We start from the raw sequence: 25,665 nt of genomic DNA on the forward strand, positions 1-25,665 counted from the left end.
TGTCAATAGATGGCAATAAAAGTTGCAATGTTTGCACATTAAAATGCATTTCAAAGAATATAACCCATTAAACACGACAAAACGTATGTGTGGAATAATATCCATGTTTAAAAACTGTGATATATAAATTGTAAGTAACAATTATTGTGTTCATCTACAAATGTCCAGTCAAATATGTAAATTATATGGTCACATCATATTGCATATCAAATTTCACGTGTAAGGCCGGTATTACACTGTAAAAGTTCGATAAAATCCCTTTTATAAAACTTGAAAAATTTAACCAATAAGGTTATTGGTTGCATTCTAGAAAATGCAATCGGTGACTTTATTGGCTGCTTTTTTCAAGTTTTATAAAAGGACTTGCTTTACCAAACTTTTATAGTGTAATACCGGCCTGAATGACGCCGAGTCGAAAAGCACTATCAAAAATTTTTTAAATTCATAAAATTTCAAAACACACAAACATATTAATTTATTAAATTATATTAATTTTAATTTCATTTTTATTTCCACCAACCATGATAACTAGAGGGAGCGAAGGGTCAAAAAAATTGTTGATCCCTATATAAATAGTTTCTCACGCTTGATGTAGATGTTTTTAACCCCAACACAATATTGAATCATAAAGATTATATTAAATTGTTTTGAACGATAAATCTTAAATGGGTTCTTCAAAGAAAAAGAAAGAGAAGCGTGAAAGAAAGAAGCACAAGAGGGACCGGTCGCGGGAAAGAAATGGTCATCACCGAAGCCATAAGTCGAGTCGGGAAAGGCGCCATAGCCGTGAGCGCTATGAGGATGACGGGGAGTATCGCGTCGAGAAGAAAAGGTACGAAGACGACGCGAAATACTTTTCTAAGGAAGATTCCGACAGCCAGACGAGAGTGGTCCAAGCGTCGAGTTCTAAGAGCGGCGGTGATGTGGGCCACGAATCGCAGGAATCGGTTGGTCCCACCAGCTACCAAGAGGATGAGGACTTCGACATCGACGAGCTGCTGGATTCCAAGTTGTCCGAGAATCCCGATTTCACAGAAAGGAGGCACGCGGCGAAAAAATTGTCGGCTGAGGACGTCATCCGTAATGTCGAGCGGATAACTGGTAGGGATCAAAAATCCAGTGCTGTGCCAGAACCTTTTGGGTCTAGGTATGACTATGTGCCTGGTTTGGACTTGGTCAATGAAGGGAGACCCTCTAAAGAACCCAGTGAAGATGAGAGGAGGAGGGATTTTGGAGAGAGCTCGTCCTATGGTGTGAAAGAAGAAGCGTTTGAAACTGGTGACGCAGGTACATGCCCTTTTTTTCCCCCTTGATCAAATACAATTACGTTTCTTGGATGATTTAATAGGTGATTGGGAGAATAGCTTTAGTATAATCATTTTTTTTGCCAGAAAAAATGCTCGAAAGCATGATGAGAAGTCTCCGAGAGAGAAATGGAATCAATCTTTCGGATGCCTTTCTTGTCAAAGAAAAAAAAAAGTTGCCAACACATTGCCAAAAAAGGGATAATACTATGGCTGTTAAAATGCAAGGAACGGTCATGGCCTCCACAAGGCCAGGGCTGACAGGGCCCGGGACAATTCTCATCATTTTTTGCTTTTTCGCACTATACATGAACTATAGAAGGGTCCATGAGAAGTCTGACCAGGATGGGGCCCCGCGAAAGATCCCATCCTATGGGCCCTACTGCTGGATGTGGGGGCCATGGGAACGGCTGTAGTATTGTAGCTGTCAAAATGACAAAAAACAACCAAAACAACATTCGGAACATCTATATTATATCTTTAGTAAGAGAAATGTCTACAAGATGATGAAAAGTTGCCTAGAGTGAAAAGATCATGCTTTTTGACGGTTTTCTAGGGAAATATGAAACAGGTATAATCCAGGACTTTACTAACTAAAAAAAACATTCAGGCACCAGCACAATTTCGTACATGCCAAGCAATATTTCCCCCAACTAAGAGTGATTCACAATGGTGTATTTTTTACTTGTGTAGGACTCGGGGGCTCCCTTTAAATGCTTATATAATTTTCGATATGTTGTACTGCACACAAACTTCAATTAAGTTATCGTACATAAAAATTATTAGGCCCAAATTCCAATTTTTTTAGTCACCTGGGATTTATCCAGCTCTGCTATAATCCCTTTTTTGAAATCTTTTTGCGAAAAAGGGATTTTTTTCCTTTATGAAAGAAGTCACCCAAAGGGAAATGAAGTCATGCTTTTGGACATCTTTCTTGCCAAAGAAAAAAAATCTCAAATAAGGGATAGCACTATGGCTGTTAAAATGAAAAAATTATAAAAAAACGAACAACCAAAAACATTCTTAGACTACATAAGGGATAAAGATGAAAAAGTTAACCCCCTGTACCAGATAAAGGATAGAAAATAATATAAACCCGGACTCTTTCAAATAATACAATGGTAAGGGCAAATAAAAAACCTCTGGGTTTGATTAAAACACAAAAAAACCTTATTGAACAATTAATAATAAAGAATTCCATAATGTAAATATGAATGTAAACAAAAACAAAGAAAACAAGTGGTGACTATACTGAATGTCTCCCCTCTCCTATGTTCAGTGATCGCATGGCAAGTGGTGACCATTAATTTTCACCTTTTACAACTATAATTAAATTTTTCTTTGTTCTGTTACAGAGGACTTGGATGAAGGAGAAATTGAAGAAAGTGGACAAAGCCATTTGTCTCTCAGCATTTCTGAAACAAAGTAATTATATTCTTTCTAGCTTGCACATGAATGCAAATGATTGTTTGTGTTTTTTTATTCTGTTTTAGCCATAGATCATGATGAAAAGTCTAGCACATGGGTGTCCAATCTTTTTAGTTTCTGGGTCACATCGGAAGAAAAGGAACTGTTTCAATCCACTTAAAAAATTCAAATTATAGTTGATAGTTGAGCCTGGAAGTTTAGGCACTAAAAATTGTTGAAATAGGCAGGAGAAAAGGCACTAAAAATGTCTAAAATTGTCATTTATAATTTATGGAAGGAAGAAAAATAAAAATTTTAGTTATTTAGGGTCCAAAGACTCTGAAAAATTGGGTGCACTTAATCCGTCTACTTGTTGTTAATTGTATTATATAATAACTGTATTATGTTAAGCTGAATTGATTTCAAGCCCAAAACAAGATGTTAGTGGACCATCATGATTAGGCTAATTCCAGGGCCACCATTACCAGATACGGAGCCCGTAGAAAAAATGATCTTTGGAACTCCTAGTTATGAATAATTGTTGTTTATTTGTTGTATTGTTTGGGAAGCAATAATTATATTTTTTATAGTTGAAATATAGCTGCGTTGTTCTGTTGTAAAAAAACATTTCGTATTACCACATATAAGTATGTGGGATTTCTTAAAGCCTGGGACTCTGTGTGGCCACATCTATCACACGTCACTGTGGGGGGGGGGGGGGGGGCGCAACTGGTCAATTTAATTTAATGGAATGCTAAATATGTTTGTAAAATAAAGAGGCCATGGGTATTTGTATTGCAGTTATCGTTTATAAATCCTTTGCTTTTCCAACATGGGCTGCGTTCATCAGAAACAAAATCATTCATGTTTAATACCATCCGGTCAAAGCAAAATTAATGCATGGTAACACCAAGCTCCCTATCTCTCAGATCACTTGTTCATGTTTAAATGAGGCTGGAGTAGGAGGGGAGGTTTGTGCTTTCTGATAATTAATACTGAGAGATTAAAAAGAAAGATTTTGTTGTGAATGCTGAAAATATCCAAGTTTTACAGATTATGTTCTCTGAAATTCAGTAATAGACTTAATACTATGTTGAAATAGGTATTTATGACAGGAAAATTTCAAAGGCATTCTTACCAGATGGTTATGATTCAGAAATCTGAATTTACTATATAAAGCTCAGAATAAGGACACAGGTTTCAAACACTTCTGACGCCCCTGAGTGTGAGAGAAATTCATTATCAGAAGTGGGATACTATTTTATCCTTATTAATAATTCTTGGAAATGATTGTTTATTAAGCTATCATTCATATAAAAACATGATTTACTGATCATATGCATGATAAGCTTGTTTTCTTTCTATATGGTGTTAACTTTTCAATTATTTTCTCCAGCAAATTGCGTGCCAAGTTGGGTTTGAAGCCATTGGATGTCAGCAGTCAAATACCTGGTGAGTTTCATTACTCTCATCATTACTATTGTGAATTCTTCCATTGAAAAAAGTTTCTCACATACAGGTGTTGATTTTTTTTTTTTTTCAAATTCAATTTCGTGTGATTTTTAGGCTTAGGGGATGATGACTCTAAAGAGAAGCCGATGGAAGAAAAAAAAGAAGTGTTTGTTAAAACAGAAAATATCGCTCAATTAAAGTCTGCAGAGAAACTGAAAGAGAAATTACAGACACAGAAGGAGAAACGAAAAATCTTGGAAAAATTTAGGTTTGTGTGAAATATGTGTGTCTGTATATTTTATTATTTCAAATGTTATCATTTGTAATTTTTTTACCCACTTTTAACTTTGGAAAAGAGAAAGACCATGGAAATATTGGTTGGAAACCTTAGGAATGGTAATGAAATTTGAAAGATTCATCAGGAAACTTAATGAAATTAATGATAGCAAAACTCCCATACTTGCAGAGATTTTGCTATAACATAGTCATGTCGAAACTTGAACTCAATTTATGGGAAGTTTTTGTTATCTTATTCAAAATGATCCATCAGTGATGTCACTGTAATTTTAGAAGAAGGGTGCGTAGAAATTTCATTCATGATCTTGCTGTGCACCTTCATTCAGTAAGAACTCAGGCAGATTAGAATAGAGTGACTTCACTGATTTACATTTCATGTAGAAATTATTATTTTTAGGCTATTTTTCATGATATTATTTTTGGGATAAAAAAAATATACTTTTAATCATATGCAAAATTTTTTATTAGTAATTTTGAAAAGGCCAGTAATAATTCTTTTACTTTTCATTGAGAGTTTTTCCATCTCTTTCTTTGGGGGTTTTTTAGAATGAAAATTTAAATGAATTTTAGACCTTCTAAAAATATTCTTGCAGTTGGTTGACAATGAATGTATTGTCTTGTAACGTGTTGCATTTGTTGATGACAATAATTGTCATTAATGTGTGACACGAGTTATTCATAACCCTTAAACTGCTGTCGCTTTGTATTGATGATGAGTATATAGTATACTTTTCTCAGTCAATTTCTGATTTGTTATACAGAAGAAAAAAATCTTTTCTTTTCGCACATACCGAGGCATAATTCCAACTACAATATTAGTGCACCCAAACTGCTAATTCATAACTATTAATGGAATCTTATACTCATCCATTGGAGGAAAAATATATACAAGTTCTTGGAGTTGGAAAAGAAATTTTTTGGGGCAAAAAACTGTTGTCATGAGTTCATTTTTCTCAACATTCCCCAACACCAGCGGTTGACAAGTGGGTTGAATAACTACTACTACTACTAAACCACACATGTACCTCGTCCATATTCCTCTGCGGAACCTCTAACGAATTGGTACATGCGGGAATGTGTGTGTATGTGTAGTGAAACCTGACGTGAAGTTTGTTTCTGTGTAATGCTTGTTATGTGTAGTGCTGCCATCTGCCACCAGTTTTTCTAACTATGAGTGAAATGTAATGATTGAATAATTAATCATTGTAGGCCTGTTGCTCTCTGTGACGAGACTTTTCAGTGGGAGATCGGCTCGCATTTGTGCCTCGAAGTTGGGAACCACAGGAAACCAACTTCAGCCGACCACCACTATGGTGACGGTGGGGTTCGAACCCGGATCCTCGCAATGCGAGTCCGTCATTATGACCACTCGACCACCACAGTGGCAGTTGAATAACTGGATATTAAATTTTTTTTTTTTTGAAGATTTGTTTCTAGCCAGAAGTCCAAGACTTTTCAAAAGCTCACCAGCCAGTGATTGCTGTGGGCACTTATGTTTTTTTCAGCCTATCAGACTATGCTTGTTCCAATTTGATGTTCCATGAGAGGCATCTTTATGTCCAGAAGATACCAACCCCTAGTGTTGCAGAAAGATTGAGAAAAACAAATTTGCAATGACAGCTTTTTGCCCCAAAACCTTCTCTTTCAATCAACAACTTCAACGAAACCTCATAGATTACTTACTCTCAGAAGTTAATAAAAATTAATAAATTAGGTTCATGAGAGAAAAAAATTTATTGTTTATTTCAACAGCGATGTAAAAACTCTTGGAACAGCTGAGTCTGATGATGATGATTCTGCTGCTGCATGGGTTAAGAAGAGCAGGCGATTGGAACTGGAAAAAGAACAGGCAGAGAAAAGAGTAAGAGTGGATCAATTTCTGTCTATCTTGTCGTTCAATTTTTTTCTTATCTTTATGATATTGGTAATTTTTTTTTTTTTTTTGGAGGGGGCAATGTCATAGAAGTTTCAAACAGGTTTGAAGTGTGAGGAAACCCCCTTAACTGATTTCTCCCTCTTCATGAAGTCATTGAATACTTTTGTCTTCAGAGGTGATTGACATGTTGCCATTTTTTTTAATGGGTTAGGACGGGGTTTCAACCAGTGCTCTAGGGGCCCTTAGAGCTCTGTGTACACTTTTCAGGTGCTCTGCTGCCGCTCCAGGAGAATAACATAAATCATTAAATTTAGTGAATAAATTTAAGAAGAGGCCTATGGGACTCCACCATAGAAATTATAGACTGCAAAGAGCTCCGCTACTCAAAAAGGGTTGAGAGCTGCTGGGTTAGGATATAAGTAATTTGTTGGGGTAAAAAAAATGTTCCCTTAATATTATCAATCTTTATGGCTCAAAATTCATGGTTTAAAATCTTTAGCAGGGTCTTAGAGAATCAGACCATAATAATCTGAACAGCTCAAAGAAAAAAAAAGGGGAAAACACTGGGTAGACCCACCATAGTCATGCATAAAGCCATCTTAAGCGTATCATTGGCTCCTTAGATAAAATACTACACTAGGTGCTTTATAAGATTGCCATACTTGTGATATTAATTACCATGAAAGGCTATCATAGGGTTCATGCCCCAAAGCAGAATGTTTTGCGATGTTCTGCAACGAGCCTTCAGCTGACTGAAAATGTTCTGTGGTAAAAATTTGCATATACATAATAGCGTTTTTTTCCTACACTTTTCTTAAAATTCTTCCAGATTGTTCTGCAACAGCACTGGTTGTTCTGCGATGTACGTCACACTTTTCGGCATATTCTGCTTTGGGGGGGGGATTCATAAACCAAAGTCCTACCCCTCCCACTTTTCCAGCTGTGTGTGTGTGTGCACACATTAAAATACATCACTGCCCATAAATATTTTTCTCATTTTCTGAGGAAAGAGCCAAGCTCTGTTTAGTCTCATTCATTGTTAAATGGAATCATGTTGGTCCATAAATTTGTTTTGAATGTAAGATCCATTCTCATTAATTGTCAAAAGTTTCTCCTAATAATAAAGGTAATCTGCAATTTTTGTCAATGAATCTGAACATGCCCCAACCTTAATGCAGGGTATACCAAATACTGTGAACAAAAAAGTACATAGTTGAATAAAAAAGAACTCTTCTGTTTAAAAAATGCTATTAAATTAGGAATTTTTTTTACTGTTGAAAATTTTCTGTGAGATCATCACTCATTACAGAACAAAGCAAAAAATTCTGCTTTGGGAGCTGCCCAGTCCTTTTAGATTGACTAGGTTGGTAGGGATTCCCACTTTATTTTTCTTTTATCTTTTTTTGCCACTCATCAGTTTTGCTCCTGATTCGTTAGAGACTGGGATTCCAAATCTCTTTCAAACTGGAGTTACATTTGTAACTCACTTTCTATAGAAAAAAATAAAAATATAGTTCAGAACCTCAAATTTTCAAGACCCTGATCATCATTGAGACTGTACTGCGCGAGTTTGTTCAACAGCTCTGCACCCCTGGTTATTTTTTAATAATCCAAGCTCATGGTGTCAGTATTGCTGTTCGTTGTGTATATTAATCACAGAAAATGTATCTTTTTGTAAAAGTTCTTGTATTTTTTTAATTTCATTGTTTCTATTACATTATTCAGGCAAAACTATTAGAAGAACTTGATGAAGAATTTGGTGTTGGGGCTCTCATAGAGGAAGAGTTTCAAGTGAAGAAAAAGGTAAGGCATCATCAGGATGTGTGTGGCTGGATCTGTTATCATTTGTGTATTTATTGTTTGGAAATTTTGATTAGTTTGGTATATGCTGTTTATTTTACTATAACATCAATATATTTATGAATTTTCATGATATTTAACTGGAATTTTCGTAAAAGTTACCCTATTTATTTGGCAACCAAATTATGAAAAAATAAAATTTATATGTGTTCTGCTCTTACATACTTGAAAATTTTCTTAAAATGCTCATATCTTATTGAATATTAAATTGTTTCATTTCAAATTTCATTATTGTGCATCTCATGTTATGTGTTGTCAAATTTTCTGTAAGTTTCATAAAAGTTTGAACTCTACATGTTATGAGAGAAAACATGCAATGAAAATTGGAATTTTTAGAAGAAACATGTACATCTTTGTATACATGTGTTATATCCTATTATATCTTTATGAATATATGTACTATTTTTATGAAAATGCATACGAATATTTCACAAAGCAATTAAAACATTTTGTCAGAGTTATAAATATTTTGTAGTTTTTGTTACTGAGTTGATAAAAAATATATTTTTCTTATTTAATTTCTTGTTGGTCCCCTAAATACACTCGTGATTAAATCTTCACTTTGAAGTGCAAGTTTCCATGATCAAAATTTCAAAGCATTCATTTTTCTAGAAATTTGCAAAGATGACTATAGTCCAAAGTGAACATTGACTTTTGGCTATATAGTGTGTTTTGGAAATCTTCCTGTAAACTGTTTTGTCTGTAAATTTTCACATTTTTGGTAGAATTTTGTTGATCAACTTCAAATTCATTCTTGTTTATCTTTATTTAATATCTTCACAGGCATATACGAGCAAAGATCTAAAAGGAATTGTTGTTGAGCATGACAGCAGTTTAATCAAAGAGGGACAGCAGATAATTCTTACTCTCAAAGATAAAGGTATACTAACTCACTATATACTCATATACATGTTATTCCTTGATTTAAAAATGAATACTAAGAATGAAAAAAATTTTCGTAGAACCCTTTTACCAGAAACTTCAACTGTTGGTAAATGTCATAAATTTATTTCATCAAATTTTATTTCATATACAGGTTTTGTGTGGCTTCACTAAAATTTTGATATATATAACAATACTTTAGCAAATAAATTTTACTCAATCACTGTATAACAAACTGAAAAGTTTTGATAATTCTAAAAACTTTTTTTTTTTTGGGCTGTGAAAACCTACTTTCTCTCTTTAATGCTTCAGCGGTCATAGAAAATCTACATAGCCTGCAGTAAAACTTCAGATTACAAGTAACTCAGTCTCAAAAGTTTTGTAAGACAAACTTTTTTAAATAAAAAGTGTGTGTATAACTTTTAATAAAACCGACAAGGTTTTGTGAATACTAAACAATAGGAAATTACATGCTTGCCATCAATATAGATCTGGACTAGTCGTACCATGAAACAACAATATAAGACTATGGCTGGAAATTAAGCAAATTACGTCCAGGAGAAATAGAGTTTACATCTCTTCAACCTCTGTAAATATCAAGATTTTTTCCCCACAGAGATACCTGCTGCAGACTTTGTGTATCCCATGACATACCAATGCTATCTGTGAATGGTACCACGGTAAGATTATGAGAAGGCCAACGTTTTTAGGACATTTCCTTCTTGTTGTTCATATTACTTCAGCTCTAGTTACAACCACTGTAATCATAGCCCTATGAATGATCATTTGTTCTTTCGTTCAACATTCAGATGGTAAAAGCCATTATTGCTTCTCTTCCTGGTCGATCGTCTCCGGGAACTGACGAAATACTCAGTTTCTGCAAACATCTTTTGGCCCCAATATTTTCACTTCTTAGCTCCATCTTCACATCCTTCTATGACTATGGATCTATTCCATGCTCTTGGAAAACTGCAATGATTAGTCCAATTTATAAGAATAAAGACTCCAGGACAGATCCGAATAATTACTGCCCGGTATCGTTAACTGATATATCGTGAAAATTTTTTGAGAGATGCATGGTCAGTCGGTTACTTCCTTTTGGACTCAGGTAAACTAGAGAACAGCGGCATCTCTGCTGTACACTTACGTTATCACTCAGGCTGTGTGTGTCACCTATCTCTCTATTGCAATTTGCTGATGATGTGAAGTTATTCTCTCTAGTAGAAAACACTGGGCGGCCTAAGAATTGCATGCCAACAACTCTTCCAGTGGAGTTGTCAGTGTAAACTCCCTATTTCAATAGCAAAAAGTGGATCAATGCATTTAGGCAGACGCACCGATCCTGAATACTAAATATTATCAACTAAGTAATGAAACTTTATAGATTAGATACATGTGTGGATTTAGGTATTGCAATGAGCTGCATCCTGGATTTTACTGATCATTATAATGGCATAGTCTGCAAAGCTAACAGAATTTTATACACGTTATGTACGGCATACCACAAGTGTGATGCGCATATGTTGTCGTATGCTTTCTGCATGTATGTTTGCCCAGCTCTGGAGTTATATTGCTGCAGATCTCAAGATGTGCTACAAACTAGTCCAACAAATGATTTATCTATTATCGGGAGAACCTGTCTTCAAGATCATGGATAGACCAGTCAATCTACGGAGGCATCACTTTCATATAAGAATACCGATAGCCAGAAGAGATTGCTTTTTTCACAGATACAGATGCAGTGTGGCGAGAATATAGAACAGTCTACCATCAGAACTTGTATGCAATGCACGATTTAGATTGATCTTGCCATCCCATGCAACAGAAACTTTCGTCTTTTCGCACCTATGTAGCGAGAGCGTTTAACATCTGTTCAGATCGGAGCACTTTAGACCATGAACTTGAAACCATCAGAGCAATTGCGATAGACAGGGGGTTCAACACCAAGATCGTTGACGAATTAAGTAGAAAATTCTTGAAACCGTCACGAGGAACTACTCTAGAAAATATTAGAGAGACCACTCAGAGAAAGTGTAGTCATACCCTACGATCCAATACTCTCACTGAAGATCAAACCGATTCTTAAAAAGTTTAATCTAACAACCATAAATGTGCCCACTAAAAACTTTGGTTTCATGCCCCCTAAAGATGCTATACCGCAGAATAAACAATGGGGCATTTATTACATTCCATGTGGTGATTGCTCTCTTGGTTATATAGGGCAGACAAGGAGACCCATAAAAGCAAGATTAAATGAACACGCTCGCTGTGTTAAGAATCAGGAATGTGAAAAATCGACCATCGTCGCTCACTGTTGGCAAGAAGGCCATAAATTCAAATTTCAAGAAGCGAGAGTTTTTCACAAAGTCAAGTCCACAGTTGATCTAGATTTCTACGAAGGCACATATATTCGGGCCTTCAAAAATATACTAGTGAACGATAATAAATCTACACCCCCGATCCCAACACCATAGCTTAAATTCATTTCGAGCGGGAATTACAAGAAAATTCGAATGGACCAATCGGATAGCACTATTCCGCAAATGTCCAATCAGGACGCTGCATTAGTATCTCACGCAGGCTCACAGCTTCATTCTGACCACAACGTTTGAAGTGAACAGACGTACTTCTTCCGCTGAGCAACCGAGCGTGAAGATTTGGTATTCAACCCAAATGGGAAACTCGGTCAGCGACACTAGTGGTAAAATTTTTCCTCTGAAGATGGCACCCATTGGTGTTGAAATGCATTAGGACTTTTATTATTTTTTGTGTATTTGCCTTATTCGTTGGTGTCTTCTAAATAATGCACGATTTGTTCAGCTATTGAGGATTTCAACCTGGCTCCATATGCAAAGTGCTTTTCCTTCTGACTATTATTTCCTGATTATTTTTATTATTTATTCGTTATTTTATTATTTATTATCACTTTCCAGTGTAATTGCATTTCATGCCGTGGGGATATTGTAAATAAATAAGATAAACTTTTTAATAAAGATGCAGTGGTATACACTTTGCACTAAGAAGTTCTTATGTTTCTCTGGTTTTCTATGGTTAAATCTGCAGATTATATTCAGAAAATACTGTCATTTGTTTTGTCATTCATATGAGGATTTTGTATTACTTTTGGTGTAGAATGAATTGATGGAATTTCTATAGTTTTATATCAAAATTAATATATGAGTAACTTTTTGGATCAAATTAATCACATAGAAGCATTAATGTATTATGTAAAATGAGATGTATTACATTGTATTTTCTAACCTGATGCACATTCAACCATACTATGATAATTTATCTTTTAATTATGAAATATGGCACTAAAAATGTTAGTATTATATACTGTGTTTAATTTTTATTTCAAGGTGTTCTGGAAAATGATGATGATGTTCTACAGAATGTTAATTTGATTGATGAGGAAAAATCTATCCGAAATGTTGAGAATAGAAAACGAAAACCACTGTATCAACCTTATGAAGAAGAATATGATGAATTTGGAATTGTAATTTTCAGTTACATTTGTTTTTTTAAATATGTTTTATATGCTTAAATACTGTATGTACTGTCAGTTGTGTATAAATCTTTTGGTGTTTAAGCTGCCCCACCTCACCTTTTGAGAACTTCAAAAGTGTCAAAAATTTTATGTAACCCATGTATAAGCTGACCCTCAAGAATTAGACAAATTTTAAGGAAAGAGAAAAGGTACATTTCTCTCTCTCTCTCTCTAAGATATATAAAAGAGTTACAATTAAAAATCAACTTCCAAAATATTTTCCTTCCCACCCATTCATTCGGCCGACACTCTATGAGACTGCAATAATATATTTTTCTGTCTTATCAATGGCTCCCGAGTGAGCAAGAAGGTATGAGTATACAACATCTCGGTCTGCTGGATGGATATGTGAGATGCCTACTGTTTGCAGGCCACAAACTGGTGTAATTTTCTTGTAAGGATTTTTTTTTGGAGCCGTATTAATTCATGGGCTCACCCAGGCACCTCACCTTGCTACATAAGAGGACCTTAGATGTCTTGCTATATATTTCTGTTACTATCAGTTGTGCTTAACTCGCAGGTGAATAGGTCTCTGTGCATTGCTTGCTCCCATGATGCTGCAAAGATGAATGTTATCAAGGGCCATAAAGAATCAACTTTACAGGACAACATTAGTGCATATTCTTACACTATCTCACTATAAGATTTGGGGGTATGTGTTGATGTAACTCAGATTGAATTATTCTCCTCAAACTGTGACTTATAAAACTGACTGTCCACCCCAATTTCAAATAAACATTTCAATAAACATTCAAATTTTTCAACCAAAAAGAACTTGACTTATACACGAGTTGCCTTTTTGAATTGGGCCAACAATATTTATTCAATTGAATTTAAAATTAATAAAATAAAGATTAAATTTAGGCTGATAAAATACATGACATTGCATGATTTAAAAAAGTCTGTGGTGTGTATCAAAAAAAAATTTTTTTTTTAAAAACTAGAAAAAAGAGGAAAAATATTAGCCATACAACAAAATAATCGGCAGGTGATCACATAAAAGCCTAGTAGTTTTGATTATGTTAATGCTTTTAGAATCTCACGAATTTTTGATTTACTACAGGTCAAAAAGAAAAATTTGTTATCAAAGTATGATGAAGAAATAGATGGACAAAAGAAAAAGACTTTTGTATTAGGTAATAATTATTATATATCTTCAAATACTGAAATTATTGTCATGTTCTCTTGAATTATTGAGTAGTTGCGTGTTGGCAAGAGAGTTTGCACATCAGCTCTTTATTTAATGGGGTTAGGGGCATTCAAGTATTATGTCAGCATCAATGGGGGGAGGGGGTTTCCGATTTGCTGACTTTTGATGACGGGGAGGGGGGTTGGATAATGCTTACGTCATCAACCACCCTTTTTGAAAATATGAAATATTCTTAATGGCATCTTACTCGGTGCCCCAAAAACGAGAAAAGTCTTTCGATAGTTTGTGGGCACTTGAAGTAACATTCCTTCTATTGAAAAGTGTCCTACAGAATCACTTTAGCATAGCTGCCAAGTCTCAAGAATTTTCTGGGAGTTTCCCGAATTTTAGCTTCATCTCCCAACCTTCGGAAAAGTTCTTAAATCTCCCGAATTTTTACGAAAATTACAATTATTTACATTTTTATGAAATTGAAAAATCCCTAATTGTCCCTAAACATTCCCTACTTGATTTAAAAAGAAATCCCTGCTTCTGAAAACAATCCCTAAGGAATCTCTTGTGGGGCAAAACGTCTTTTGCCTCGGTTTTTTCCCTTTCGAAATGACGTCATACATGGGGAGAATAGTGGGAAATTCCTTTTTATATATAAGGAAGTTTTACAAACCCTCTGATGGTAACAAGGAAAGTTGTTTGTCTTATTGTGCAGGGAAATAGCTTAGCAGCCAATAGTCCTGGATAATAATTGAAGATTATAGTGACGCGCATGTGGTCAAAACTTCCTCTTTTGTTGAAGTTTGCTATCACGCAAGTGCGATAACAGAACATGAATACTGATAAGCAAAAAAATATTTAATTTTAAAGATACGTATTCTGATGAATTTCCTTTCATCAAATGTTCCAGAAAAAGGCCTACTTTTCTTTTTTGTACAAGCTGTGTTAAAGACATCTATCATGGTGGAAAGACTGACATCATCACCCGTGTGAAATCAAAAAAACATCAATCAAGTGTCACAAAAAGCCACGTGTTCTTCAAAAATTGACGCTTTTTTTATTCATCTTCCGATGATCTTGGGGTCATTTGCGCAGAATGTTTGATTTTCTTTCATTTCTGATTGAACACAATATTTTTTTTAGATCACCACCGAAGTCCTTTGGCCTCCAATTTCACTTGTTTTTTGTATAGGGATTTTATTCCCAAGAGTTTAACTTACATCTGTGTAAAATCCCTATTTTATTTGGAAAAATTCCTTTTGTATTTATTAGAGAGTGGTTTTAGTATAAAATACGAGTCCCCGCTAAAATCTCCCTAATTTTCATTTTCTAAAGTTGGCAGCTATGCTTTAGTGATCTCTAAATGTTCCGCGAAGCCTTCAAGTGAACTGGAAATGTATCTGGGATGCTTAAGTGCTCTGAAACTGTGCCAGGCATCAGTCAAGTGATCCGTAACTATATGGCGCTATCATTTAAATAATCTGAATGTGCAGCGGGTAATTTGAGCAATGTTGAACAGCACTGAAGGCCACTTAAGTGCTCTAAAACTACGTCGCATGTCACTCAAGGGATCTCTAAATTTTTGTTATCTCTCTCTATTCTCTGTCACAGATCATTTAAGTGAGCTGAAAATGTGCCACGGGCCACTAAAATGCTCTGGAATTGTACCACAGGACACTTAAGCTATCTGTAAATGTGCCGCTTAGTTCATTTTAACAAAATTAGGTTTGAGGAAGGCAGGCCGCATTAGATAACCCCTGGGCCATATTTGGTCCACGGCAACAGCGTTTATGCGATTTATCATTATATGGCTTAGAGCATAGTTTCCCAACCTTTTTTGTCCCATTGCCGCCTTCAGAATTTTTTTCTTCCCTTCACCTCCCAATGCAATGAACCCATAGGTTCCTATGTTATATCTGTAGCTTCTACTGCCCCCTGGAACATTCCATCGTCCCCAAGGGGGCGTTAATACCCATGTTGGGAATCACTGGTTTACAGGGTGGGTTGCAATGAATTTATTAAAGATAAATTTGGAGTTCATAGCTTTCAAATAACATTAAAATTAACAGAAATTGATTATACTGAAATAACATATAAAGGTATTTTCTTCCTAAATTTCAATCAACAAAAATATATTTTGCATTAAAAAAATAAATTTTTGATTGTTGGGGGGGGGGGGGGCATCAGTTTCCCCTATGGCCCCCGTGTACATCTTTGATCCCACCAAAATGAGTTAGGATTCAGAGGGGCAGAGCTGATGACGAAAGTTTGCTGACGGGTTAGGGGGTCAAAAATGGCTAAAAATTTGCTTACGTAATACTTGAACAGTCCCTTAAGTTAACATGGGTTCTTAATTGGAAAAATGAAATTGCTATGATCATATAACTGCAGATCATTCGTCACTGAAGCTTGTAAAAAAATGTTAAAAGTTACCGCAATGATTTAATTTTTATGTTCTGATACTGCGGATCATATTGAAGCAGTCTTGTACATTTATAGAACTGCTGGTGAATCCCTTTGTTTCACCTACCTCTCACACCAAATATTTTAAAGTATTATGTATGCATGCACACATAGAGAGTCCTTGTGAAAGATTTAATTTTAATTGATGTGCATGCACATGCTAACATAAAAGTCATGTCGTGAGCAACAATCATGTCATCTTACACTCTTTTTTTCACTGCAACACAAACCTGAGTGCACAGTGTAATATAAAAGATGTTCAGTTTTTCAACTTCCTTTAAATTCTCCATCTGATTGTGATATTGTTTATCTCTGCTTTTGGTCAGCATTTGTATTTTTTACGATTCTTTTTACTGTTTCATGAAGCTTATTTTCAATTTTTTGTCTGTTTCTGGGAGAAATGAAATGATTTTCTACAGAAAAACTCTTTTTAAATACGTACTAAACTATGATTTTTAAGTATTCTTCCATCGATTACTTTTCAGGTGATACTATTACTAGCGGATCCAGTAGAGAAAAAGAACTAGAGCTTATACGTATGAAATTGAATCAACAACAGCAGAAAGTCAGTATATCAGTTGTTTTAAATGGAGTTCTTTACCAGAAAGTTGTAGATTGCATTGATTGATTTTTCATAAGTACAGTGAAACTTACATACAATGATACCCTCTGTCCATAGAGACACAGAGGATATCGTTATACAGTCGAATCCTGTTTTAACGAATACCATTAAAGCGAAAATCTTGTTTTAACTAACACTTTTTCTAATCCCCCAGATAAGTTTAAATAAGAACAACGCAAAGACTTGAAATTCCTTTATAACGAAATTTCGTTTTAACGAAGTAATTTCTCCGGTCTATTGGAGTTCGTTATAATGGGACTCGACTGTATAAAAGTATCACTGTACTTACTTTAAGTGCAATAAAATTACATTTTTATCCCAAGAGATTTCCTTATAAAGATAAAGTATTTAAATTAGATAACATCTATAAAGGAAAAATCTATATGTATAAAACTGATTGTCTGTATGTTCCCTACAAAAATCTAAAATTTTATACCAATTTACACCAAATTTTTCGCATATACCAAACAGGACACAATTTGGATGATAAGGCTACTTTAAAAAGTTCATTAGATCTAAGAAAATGACTGTAATGGTTGAAAAACTGTTGGGCAACAATGGTTCATGGGTCTCAACAACGACTTTTGGAATATTTATTTTGATTACCAGGTTTCCAAACAATGCATTTCGGACATGTTCACCCCTTTACAATCATTGCCCCGTATACATGGGGGGGGGGGCAGGCAGCATGAGGTATTTTTGCTAGTCTTTTATAATTATTTTCTTTTATTCTCTTAAAAATCATTACATGGAGGCTTCACTATGTATTTTAGTTTCATGGTGAAACAAACTTTTAGTTTTCAATATATAAAATATAAAAAATTGAACCTTAAAATATTTCAAACATTCTTTTTGGGCCAATGAACATAAAATATGTAGTTAGGTGAAATCAGGGCTATGTAATGCTAGCTGAATTTTGTAATCACTGAAAGTAAACCTGCCCAGTACTTTGACTCTATTTATTGAATTGCTTTTTGTATTTGTATGACAAGTATAAATCATTTAAAAAAAAGATTCAAATGCATATATGATGTTATTTTGATATCTTTGGTATTTACAAACGTTGCCTAGCATCAAATAATTTTCTGCAGCCTAATTTCATTTTTTTTTCAGTTTTTGAAAATATAGTTTTTATAATGTATTTTTATAACATAGCATTGATATCATAGAATAGTAATCTTAAAAGTGTCATACATGTTTCTAAATATGTTATTCATGAGTAAATAATTATATATTTATATATTTTTCATAGGTGACTTTAGAAATGCCCAGCTTGAAAGTAGCCAGTGAATACTATACACCTGCAGATATGGTCAGTATATGTTTCTTTACACCAACATATTTGGTTATTATGTAAATTTTTTTTTTTAACACTTTTACTCAGGTCTTGACAAATCACAGGAACTAGGTCGCCATGGCCATTTGAAAATTAGTGTTTGCACTTGAAAGTTTCTATAAGTAATCACTAAATTGAAGTATATGGACAGCAGAAAATTTTTGGCATTGATGTCAGCATGTCTGCCAACACGGGAAAATTATAAAAATATTTTTGATCTTTAGTTGAAAAATTTGTAGTAGACATTTCAGAAATTCAGTTGTCACCTAAAATTTTTTTTGTTGATTTGTCAAACCCTGCTCTTACTTCTTTTTTAAAATTATTCAACAGAATTTTTGGGTTGTTGGTATGACAGGTTTCTTCTAGAGTATTGATTTTGCTGTAACTAATAAGTGTTACAGTGAAACCTGTACGAAACAGAAAATCAGCAGACTGAAATAATATTCTGTTCTATAAAGATTTCCATTTTATAAAGGTGCAAATTAAAGCACTAATCATTGAACAGACTGTATTTTGATTCGGTTTAAGACAAGTTTCCATCTCATACATTGTCATCTTAGACAGGTTTCACTGTATTTGGCTTTATTATGCACCATATCAAGGCTTTGGACATCCTTCCATTTTCTAAATATTTGTCATTAGTTTGATCTATATATTACTGATGTATAAATTACTTATGTAATGTTAAACATTGAATACTTGTGCATTTTTTTCAACCCTGATGTTTTTCCATTATTTTTGAGCATTTGCTAAGTATCAATTTTATATTCTCTGATAATAAATCATTATTCTAATATGTTATGATGACTAGGGTTTTAGCTTCTTTCCGGTTGTGGAGAGGGGAGTTATATTATAGTTTTCCAAACCTTTTGTTCCAATCATCCCCTTCAAATTTTTTTTCTTATCATTCCCCCTTCCCCTACTCAAATGAACCCATAGGATCCTGTTATACAAAAGGTTCTATCCCCCCAGACCATTTCATCGCCCCTTGGGGCGATATTGCCTACTTTGGGAAACACTGGGTTAGATAATAGATTATGATGCGGAAAACCCAGTTGTCACGAGCTGTAGATGACATTCATATTGTAGGTTTATTATAGGTTTTCTTTTCATCGAACTGAAAAAGTCTTCAGCTTCAGTATTTAACTGCAAGACTTGTGAACAAAAGAACCCATAAAATTTGTGATTGTTTTTTGGGGGGTTTTTTTTTTTGGAAAACCACTCCACATTTTTTTTTTCTCTTCTTAACATGAATATTTGTTAGCCTACAACGGAAGAATTCTTTGAAAGATGCATACATGGCAATGCATGCAAGAGCAAGATACAATTATTTCTGATAAAAAAAGAATCTTAAATTTTCAATCTTGGTATGCAACTTGAAACTAATACAAAGTGTAAAATAAGAGTAAATCAAAATGAAGTGTAAATAAAATTTCATATAGATTTGATAGCAATTCCAGCATTTTTGATAAGATGTGCTCTCAAGAAAAAGTATGTAATTCTGAATTTAAGTATAGAAAGAAGCTAAGTTCGTTATTTAAGGCCATAGCTTTGCAAATTGTTTTTTCTGGTTTTATTTTCTGTTCTGCGAATATGCTACAGGTGATTCCTCCTGACTCCTCAGGTCCAGTTCAAGAAGCCGAAGAAGAAAAAGAAGTTAAGGAAGCTGAGGGCGGATGATCTTATTCCTGATCAAGATGCAAGTTCTGAAAGTAACCTAGGAGCTCGGTGTGTATTGAAAAATTGATTTGTTTCTTCAGATTCACTGAAAAAGAAAATTTCAATATTAGGGTAAACTTGTCTGTGCAGCAAAGCTGTTCAAAATATCACTGAAGTTTTCTTAGAGATATTTTTTATCTCAAAAACATTAACTGCGCAACGATTAAGAACTAAAATTTCAAGAAAGCTTACAGACCTACCAACTCTCCAGATTTAGGCCGGAGACTTCAGATTTTTCACCCTTCCTCCTGCTCTCCGGATTTTGGCAGAAAACTAAATTTTCTGTGAGTTTTCATGTCGTGATGTCAATGACTACCGTCGTCTTTAGGGAAAACACCCACAGAGGGCAGCTTTGGTCATTTCCATCAAGCAGCCATAAAAAAGTCTTGGTGACCACATTTAAGCAACTGGCAAAGATGTAACATTTTCAGAGTTCATTCGCAATCATTTATCAGGGGGGATGACCTTGTTGCAGAAATTCCTGTATAATAATTATTGTATTCAGTTAACAACCATGGGGTAAACACAATAAGTTTTTTCGTCAGCAGTTTTATATTTTGAAGTTTTTCAATTGTTTCCTCTGATTAAAGATGTCATCAGAAAGAAAATATAAAACTGCTTTTAAGAGTTCGTATACCCAAGATTATCAATCACTGATGGCATCCACGGAAGGAAACACTCATCTTTTATGAACAGTATATAGATGTGATTTCTCTGTTCTACATGGAAAGAGACATTGAATTATATACTGCTGTGAGGCAATGCAGAACCTGGCAGGGGGGTTGGAGCTTTTTTTTAATTGATTAAAAAAAATATTTTTGTGAATTTTTTTTTTTGATCGGGTCTATGAGGGAACAACCGCTCTTGGGAGAATCTCTGGATTTCTGGATTCCAAAAGTGTGTTGGCACATCTCAGCTTATTTTTGCAATGCAAAAAAATTACATTAAACTTTATAATGGGTGAAGTTTTGCTATATTTGTTATGTGTTAGCAGTATGGAACATGATTTTTATTTTATTTTTAACAGTTTAAAGAAAAGAAATATACAAGGAACTGATGATCTTTCTCAAAATGATGTTCCAAAGGAAATGGAAATTGATTCCATTGATGGTAATAACGTTTACTACACTATTGTTGCATGCAGTTGGCTTATAACTATTGTTTACTGTACTTAATTTTTATTTAATTTATTCTTCAGTTAAAATTTTTAAATATTCCTTAGCTAAGACTAGCTACATTATCTAACACATAGATAATGTAAAAAAAACCACTCTTTTCAGTGTTACTCTAATCAATCAAGCATTTTTAATGTCCATTTTCTTTCTTGAAAAAAAAAAACAACTGAAATTGAAGTTTCTATAACATAGGAAACACTTTATAATTTACGTGTTTAGTCAGTTGGTACATTTCTATGATGATTCATCACATGTGAGCCTTGCACAATATTTTTGATATAATAATAATGTGAATTTGTGGAAATCAATGCCAAAAAAAGTATTGAGATTGAATAAAATGTAATTTGCTATCCATTATTTTACATCTACAGTTGCACCTACAAATGATGATCTTTCTAATGTTGTTGTGGAAGAGGATCAAGCTGAGAAAGAGCTGTATAGTGCTCTTAACAAGGCCAGAAGGTTAAAGGAACGAAAAGTGGCAGAAGCTCCTGAAAAGGTATTCATATAAAATTTTCCAAAAACTACTTCCTTGATATATGAAACCTTTTCTATGTATTAATGGTTTAGCCCCCAGAGTGTACTCTGTCATTATATGTGAGCATTTTTATACAAGAAAGCCGTATATATGCTAATAAATCCATATCGCCTTCCAACTCTCAAGATTGAAGCAGAAACCTTAAGATTTTATAACCTTCCTCCTGCGTTCCAGAATTATTGGAAATTTCTGATTTTAGCAAAAAATTAATTTTATTTCTCGATTTCAGCAGAAAAATTGTGAGCATTAAATTATATACATTATTTTCAGCATATGCTTTGGGAAAGAATTAATTGGAGTTGCTAGACGATCGCAGATATGAAAAATCGTTTTGCACTTCATTGACGGGAGTTTTACCTCTATTAGGCCTATGGAACCAGTTTCTGTATGAAAAACAGCACGCTTGTGTGCAATTTTCACATCTGGAAATAATTATGTTCATCTGGCATCGCCTAAAAACTAATTTATTTTGTATAATGTTTTGAAAACCAGTTTGTTGGTTCATGTTAATTTCTTGCTCACAAGAGCACTAGATCTCCAGTTTATATGTAGACTCCCCCATCCCTTTCATGTCATCAAAATCGCCTGTGCTGTCTTTAACCATACTTCTAATCTGATTTTTAATAGATTTAACATGGCTTCCTGCAGCCAGTCTGGATTCTGCTTTACACTAGCGACTATGATCACCATAGATCACGATAGCTACAGTGACCTATGTGAGCTCTATGTAGTCACTGTTGCATGCTAACTATGGATATTAAACTAGCGATACAGTTGTATTGAAAATAGAACTTGAAGACTTGCGAACTAGATAGCATAAAAATTGAAAACAAGATACACTCCTCTGTGGTGTCTTCCCATCACTTATAATTGATAATTATATTACTATTAAATGTACACTATTAAAGTCCTAATTAAAAATACACTATTAAAGTACTAATTAAAAATACACTATTAAAGTACTAATTAAAAATACACTATTAAAGTACTAATTAAAAATACACTATTAAAGTACTAATTAAAAATACACTATTAAAGTACTAATTAAAAATACACTATTAAAGTACTAATTAAAAATACACTATTAAAGTACTAATTAAAAATACACTATTAAAGTACTAATTAAAAATACACTATTAAAGTACTAATTAAAATACACTATTAAATGATAATTTTCTCTGTGGCAACATCACAAAAATCCAAAGTCGAGGCCATTTGGCTACAGAGCTATTGTTGTTTACAGTTGCATCTTTTCATATGTCCCTACTCTTGTCCAAATCCTGTTTCATTTTACCTTTGTTAATATTGTAAATAAATAATTATGACATGAATGTTGCTCTCCACTTGTTAATACAAGATATACAGAAGACTGGATGTTGTGAAGATATTTATTATTTGAGATGTTAATTTTTTAAGGAAGGAAAAAACTCATCTCTGCCTCTACCGGGAGTCGAACCCGGGTCCCTCGATTGCCGGACGAGTGCTCTGACCACTAAGCTACAGAGGAAATAGAGATTTTCCTTCGCTAGAGCGTATATATGCCGAACGGAACCGTGCAATGGACGGTGAAACCGATCAGCTAATAGCTCATGGACGATGAGCCACCAGAGGGCTATATATATGACATGAATGTCGCTCTCCACTTGTTAATACAAGATATACAGAAGACTGGATGTTGTGAAGATATTTATTATTTGAGATGTTAATTTTTTAAGGAAGGAAAAAACTCATCTCTGCCTCTACCAGGAGTCGAACCCGGGTCCCTCGATTGCCGGACGAGTGCTCTAGCGAAGGAAAATCTCTATCTTCTCTGTAGCTTAGTGGTCAGAGTACTCGTCCGGCAATCGAGGGACCCGGGTTCAACTCCCGGTAGAGGCAGAGATGAGTTTTTTCCTTCCTTAAAAAATTAACATCTCAAATAATAAATATCTTCACAACATCCAGTCTTCTGTATATCTTGAAATAAATAATTGTTATGTTGCTTAATCTACTGTTTCGAATATTAGTTATACCTTAAATTCAGCTCCATAACTATACCTCTTATTGGAAAGTTGTTGAATTCTGATCTCTGTTCATGTATGATCATATCATCATATGATCTAATTTCTCTCATCATATGATTCAAAAGATATTGTTGGTTTTTCTAGACGAGAGGCAAATGTTTTGTTTTCTGTTGCTCAGAGGCATATGCAGGACCAGCCTGGGAAAAGGGGTACTTTCTTAGTTAGTTTTTTTTTTTCACAAAAATGAATAAAAACATTTTTTGATCGGGTGATCAGAGCGCCCCCCTTTACTGGGAGAACCTAGATTTCTGTATTCTGAAATTTGGCACAGTTTATTTGTGAAAGTTGAAAAAAACCTAATTTTTTTGCCATTGCAATTAATTTCAGGTGGTTGTTGATGTTCTAAAAAAGGCAGAAACTACAGAGGTCCCTGTTAAACCGGCAAAAGCTGGTCCAATTATATTGAACTCAGTTGCTGAATTCTGTCGAACTCTTGGTGACATCCCCACATATGGAATGTCTGGAAATCGGGATGAAGATGCTGATGAGCTTATGGTAAATTTAAGAATTCAGTTTTTTGTTTCTATTTTATTTTCTTGTTATTTTTCGGATGTATTTAAACCTGCAGGTATTTTTGGTACTGTTAATAGTATAATTGCTCTTACCCACGAAAAAAAAGGTCTGTGCAACATAATGCAAATGATTGATAGTTTAACTTAATCGACATAATAAATCTCAATTAAAATTAGCTGAAGTGTTAATGAATAAAACAAATTACTTTACAATTAGCATGTTAAAATGGCGAGGAAACAGTATAACTGAAATTTTTATGATTGATTTGCATAATTTTATTGCATAAAATGCTTGAGAAACAAATCAAAAGAAGTTACGAGTAGCTGTAAATTTGGATGTGTTATTTATACTTATTATTTTATATATTCTGTTCTTGGGGAGGGGTGATCAATCCCCTCCCTTCAGGATTATGTAACTGAGAAATTATGGCATATTGAATAAAACTTGATAGTGCCGAATTTCAAGGCCATTGATAAAATTACCTATTGACAATAAAGCCTGGCCTTTTAGCGGTATAGTCCACTGTTGAATTTCAAATTTAAATTACATATATATGTGTATATATATTGTTTCAATGCTTCTGTATATTGTTAGTAAGTGATTCTGTACAATAAGCGAAAACTATTTGGCAAAGAACCTTGCAATTATTTTAGCACCAGTCCTTGTGTCTAGTAAGGATGGTGCTGAGTTTGAGTATCAAGCTGGTCGTTCTGTACCGTAACAATGTGCAACATACTTTCCATCAGAAAACTTGTGTTGATGACATAGCTCTTTTGATTGAAAGCTGTAAAAAAATGGGGGGGGGGGTTAAATCGCAAAATAAATTAAAAATATTTCAAAAAAATAATTTTATTTCATTAAATCTTTGATTACACAAAGGAAAACTCAGACAAAAAAAATAGGCATCCCGAAAATTTTTTTCAAAACAGTGCATTTAGGGGCCACTAAAATACAGTGAAACCTTGGTACAACGATGGTGGTCAGAAAACCCACTTACAATTAGAGTAGTGAACAATTAGATTGTACTGCTATTGTCAAATAATAAGGAAACCTTCTGCATGCAGGACACACAATACCCAAAAAGTATTGTCAGTAATACCCAAAAGAAGGTTGTTCAAAGAGCCAATTAATACTAACCTGTGGGAGTAGCCAGGGTATAGAGGAAGGATGTGCAGATGCGGTTGAAGAAATTTGATAGCACACCACAACAAGCATTCTGGGGGGGGGGGGGGAAAGCTGGTTACACAGAGAACAAACTTGTTAAAGAAAATAGTTTGAAAAATAATAGGAGGAAACAGCAAAGCTAAAGAAAACATTGCTACAGCTCTCTGAGAAATAGAGGGAGTTATCGTAGTAGAGGATATCATTGTATCGATAGGAGTTTACCATTAGGGTTAAGGTAATTTCAAAGTAGTTATGGAAAACTGTTGTTGTAGAGGAGTTATCTTTGTAGCGAAGTTTCACTTT

At 34.3% G+C, this 25,665-nt stretch overlaps 1 protein-coding gene across 1 annotated transcript in view; it reads left to right on the plus strand.

Annotated features, from left to right (window-relative positions):
- Positions 1-532: 532 nt before the first annotated feature.
- Positions 533-25,665, plus strand: part of LOC149074920 (U4/U6.U5 tri-snRNP-associated protein 1) — a 39,252-nt gene continuing 14,119 nt past the window's right edge. Inside the window, exons 1-15 of the mRNA XM_089245868.1 lie at positions 533-1,287; positions 2,660-2,729; positions 4,108-4,163; positions 4,278-4,431; positions 6,213-6,321; positions 8,062-8,139; positions 8,980-9,076; positions 12,441-12,577; positions 13,692-13,764; positions 16,718-16,797; positions 18,107-18,166; positions 19,815-19,918; positions 20,937-21,019; positions 21,456-21,583; positions 24,013-24,180. Coding sequence (XP_089101994.1) covers positions 666-1,287; positions 2,660-2,729; positions 4,108-4,163; positions 4,278-4,431; positions 6,213-6,321; positions 8,062-8,139; positions 8,980-9,076; positions 12,441-12,577; positions 13,692-13,764; positions 16,718-16,797; positions 18,107-18,166; positions 19,815-19,918; positions 20,937-21,019; positions 21,456-21,583; positions 24,013-24,180 — 2,019 coding nt within the window. The 5' untranslated portion in view covers positions 533-665. The remainder of the gene's footprint in view (positions 1,288-2,659; positions 2,730-4,107; positions 4,164-4,277; positions 4,432-6,212; positions 6,322-8,061; positions 8,140-8,979; positions 9,077-12,440; positions 12,578-13,691; positions 13,765-16,717; positions 16,798-18,106; positions 18,167-19,814; positions 19,919-20,936; positions 21,020-21,455; positions 21,584-24,012; positions 24,181-25,665) is intronic.

Source organism: Pholcus phalangioides, unplaced genomic scaffold (assembly GCF_987345545.1).
Source record: "Pholcus phalangioides strain wild (caught in Gottingen) unplaced genomic scaffold, Ppha-v1.0 ptg000016l_1, whole genome shotgun sequence".
In the NCBI taxonomy this organism is placed as follows: Eukaryota; Metazoa; Arthropoda; class Arachnida; order Araneae; family Pholcidae; genus Pholcus; species Pholcus phalangioides.